The sequence below is a fragment of the Parasteatoda tepidariorum genome, chromosome 1 (assembly GCF_043381705.1).
Source record: "Parasteatoda tepidariorum isolate YZ-2023 chromosome 1, CAS_Ptep_4.0, whole genome shotgun sequence".
NCBI classification, from domain to species: domain Eukaryota; kingdom Metazoa; phylum Arthropoda; class Arachnida; order Araneae; family Theridiidae; genus Parasteatoda; species Parasteatoda tepidariorum.
In genome coordinates, this window is record NC_092204.1 from 64,267,668 (window position 1) to 64,270,859 (window position 3,192).

The following is a 3,192-nucleotide window of genomic DNA, read 5'->3' on the forward strand; positions in this document are numbered from 1 at the left end:
TATATATTTTTTTTTTTTTCCCCAAGTTATGCATGAATTAACATTTTACTATTCTCCCTTTATGAACAGCGAGAAAGAATTATTTTCCCCCTGACCTATTTAATAGATCAATTGAAATTACTCGGTTTTCCCTTATTCCCTAATACGAAACAACGCAAGATTTTCCTTAACTTTAATGGAGGAGCACTTCGATTTTGTGCTAGCTCTTTATGAACATGTTTTTTTTTATTTTTTTATTTATTTTCCTAGGCGAAAGAACTTCGAAAAACAATGTTAAAACAATTGTACTATTAAGAAATTAGATCATATTAATTGGTTCAACAGTTAATCGTTTTTTTGAACCGTAATGTGTTTGAAATTCTCTGTAATTTCAGTAACGTTTTAAATTATTGACGTTAATTGTCAACTCAAAATTAAATATCAACAAAGTTACTTGCACTTTGATTGAACTTAATATCCAATTGCAGCAAATTCACACAATTTTATGCCTTTAAGAAGAATTAATAAAACAAATTTAATAAATGGAACTAAAAGCATACCAATGTAAAATTAATTTGAAACACATATGAAAAGGAGTAAAGTGTTATAAAAATTTGGAAAAATATTTGTTTTGAACATTTATTTTGCTTTTTTTTTAACTCTGCATGGTAAAAAAGAAATTCATTAAACAAATTTTTAAAAGTAGAAAAATATTTAATTAAATGATTAAACCTTTGCTGTTGTTGGCTCTTCCGTTGTTGAAGTAGTTGGCTCTTGCGTTGTTGAAGTAGTTGTTGGCTCTTGCGTAGTTGAAGTAGTTGTTGGCTCTTGCGTAGTTGAAGTAGTTGTTGGTTCTTGCGTAGTGGAAGTAGTTGTCGGTTCTTGTGTAGTAGAAGTAGTTGTTGGTTCTTGTGTAGTAGAAGTAGTAGTTGGTTCTTGAGTTGTTGAAGTAGTAGTTGGTTCTTGCGTGGTTGAAGTAGTAGTTGGTTCCTGAGTAGTTGATGTTGTAGTTGGTTCTTGGGTAGTTGATGTTGTAGTAGGATCTTCAGTTGTTGATGTAGTAGTGGGTTCTTGAGTCGTTGACGTTGTAGTAGGTTCCTGAGTAGTTGATGTAGTAGTTGGTTCTTGAGTAGTTGACGTTGTAGTTGGCTCTTGCGTTGTTGAAGTTGTTGTTGGTTCTTGGGTAGTGGATGTGGTTGTTGGCTGTTTAGTAGATGTGGTAATTTCTGGTTCAGGCTTCAAATTAAAGATATACAATATTTTTATTTATTTTTAAAATTACAGATTAATATATGCAAGCAACAGAACTTACCATTCTTATTTATATCAGGACTATGCGCCTCAAAGCAGAAAATGTAATTTTGAGAAACCTTCTATTGGCGATCGCAACACTCGAATACGCCATCTGGGGAGAGACCGGTTTCATGGCTTTAGCCCTTCTCCCTTCGCTCTCCTCCTTTTTTCAGTTGTATAGGAATGTACTACGATATTTTCCCTTTTCTTAATATTTTTCCTTTTTATTTAATAGAAAATATTTTTTTTAAATTTCCGTGATACTTTTCTTTAGAACTATGTTAACGTAATTTTCAGTTCGATATAGTGTTCCAATTTAAAGATTTTAATCAATATGAAAATCAAGAGAGAAACTAACGTACTTCCTTCCTCTATGACTTTCCACACGCTAATGGGGAAAGCATGGGAAGTGTTGCCATAGGAAGAGAGTTCTACTCTACGCCACCTGCAGCCCATTTCGATCGCCAATATTACCAATGTATATTTCGTATTGAAACTATTTTGAAACTACTCAGATAGCAAAATATAGGTTTATTTTCACTCAGCAAAAACCTTTTAGTTTTTCTTCTTTTTTTGTCATATGCCTGTTTAGGCAGTGGGGGTGCGATTGTTCCTGTTTTTCAGTGGCGCCATCTATGGCCAGGAATTCGACTTCTGTCAAGTCATTCACACAACCACAACCCGTTTATAGGGCGGGTCACATTCACACACAAAGGAGAAAGGACATAGAACACACACAGAGAGAAAGAAACATCCATGCCTCGCCCGGGATTCGAGCCTATGACCTTTCTGATGTAAGGACAGTTCCGTGCCCCCTACACAGGCCGGTCGGCAAACCTTTTAGTGTAAACCTAAAAAGGTTTTTTATGCGGTTTACGTGTTTCTAACCTTAAAACGAGATCTGTGCCAATCTACTCCATTCTGCGCACATTACCCTCATCCAAAACCTTAGAAAACAACCTTCTATATAAAAACCTTAAATCGAGGTTCACTTAGGGTTTTCAAGCGAGAAAAAATCCTTTAATAAAGCTAGTCTCAAGGTGAAAATAATCTTAAGTATTGGTAATTATAAGGTTTCTTTCAGCAACGTCTAGTTTGTATGCTCAGCTAACATCCACCTTGTTACGAAATTTTAATGGACAATGCGATTTTATACTATAGCTAGTGTGACGTCAGCAAGGGCGCCGGCAGCGGGGTGCAAGGGGGTGCACTTGCACCCCCCTGGCTTTTTTTAAAAAGAATTAAAGAGATACAGAAAAATTTTGTTATAAAATTTTTTTATTAAACTTATTTTTATGGAAAAACAAATAATTAAGTAATTATTGATACATAAGAATTAAAAAATTATTTAATCAAACAAGAATTGTAATCGTCTCGTTTGCTGTCCAAATCTGTTTATAACTTTTTCAATGAATTCTGAGTCATCTTTGATTCTTTTCTTATGTGCGCTGAGCATTCACATACTTGGCAGATATCTAAGCTATATTTTTAAATTTCATTTAATAAAATGTAAATAATATTATATTTTCTATTAGTTATTCAGTTTAACAAAGGTGTATAACACTGACTGACTTCTCGCAGCTGTAAAACTTCATCAACACAATAAATACCAATGTTAAGCATGCACAAACACGTTAGTATACGAAACTACTGTTTGTAGTTATTTGTGTTTCAAAGTCAGTAGCTATGCCAGCGAGATCGACTCTGGGCAAAATTTGCAAGTACAAGAAATTCGTACATTTTTTTTAAATATCTTGCTAACAATGAAGAAATGTATCTTGAAAAAATGAACAGATGAAAGTATATGTAATAACAAAACAAAATGTAATAGCAGAATATTTTAATTTTTTTTCGGGGGGAGGGGAGGGTAGTTTGTTAGAGGGTTGCACCCCCTTTTATATTATTCTGCCGGCGCCCTTG

At 34.0% G+C, this 3,192-nt stretch overlaps 1 protein-coding gene across 1 annotated transcript in view; it reads right to left on the reverse strand.

The window, feature by feature from the left end:
* Window positions 1-3,192, reverse strand: part of LOC107436106 (paternally-expressed gene 3 protein-like) — an 11,396-nt gene that overhangs the window by 7,291 nt on the left and 913 nt on the right. The window contains exon 2 of the mRNA XM_071185589.1: window positions 712-1,215. Within this exon, the coding sequence (XP_071041690.1) occupies window positions 712-1,215 (504 nt within the window). The remainder of the gene's footprint in view (window positions 1-711; window positions 1,216-3,192) is intronic.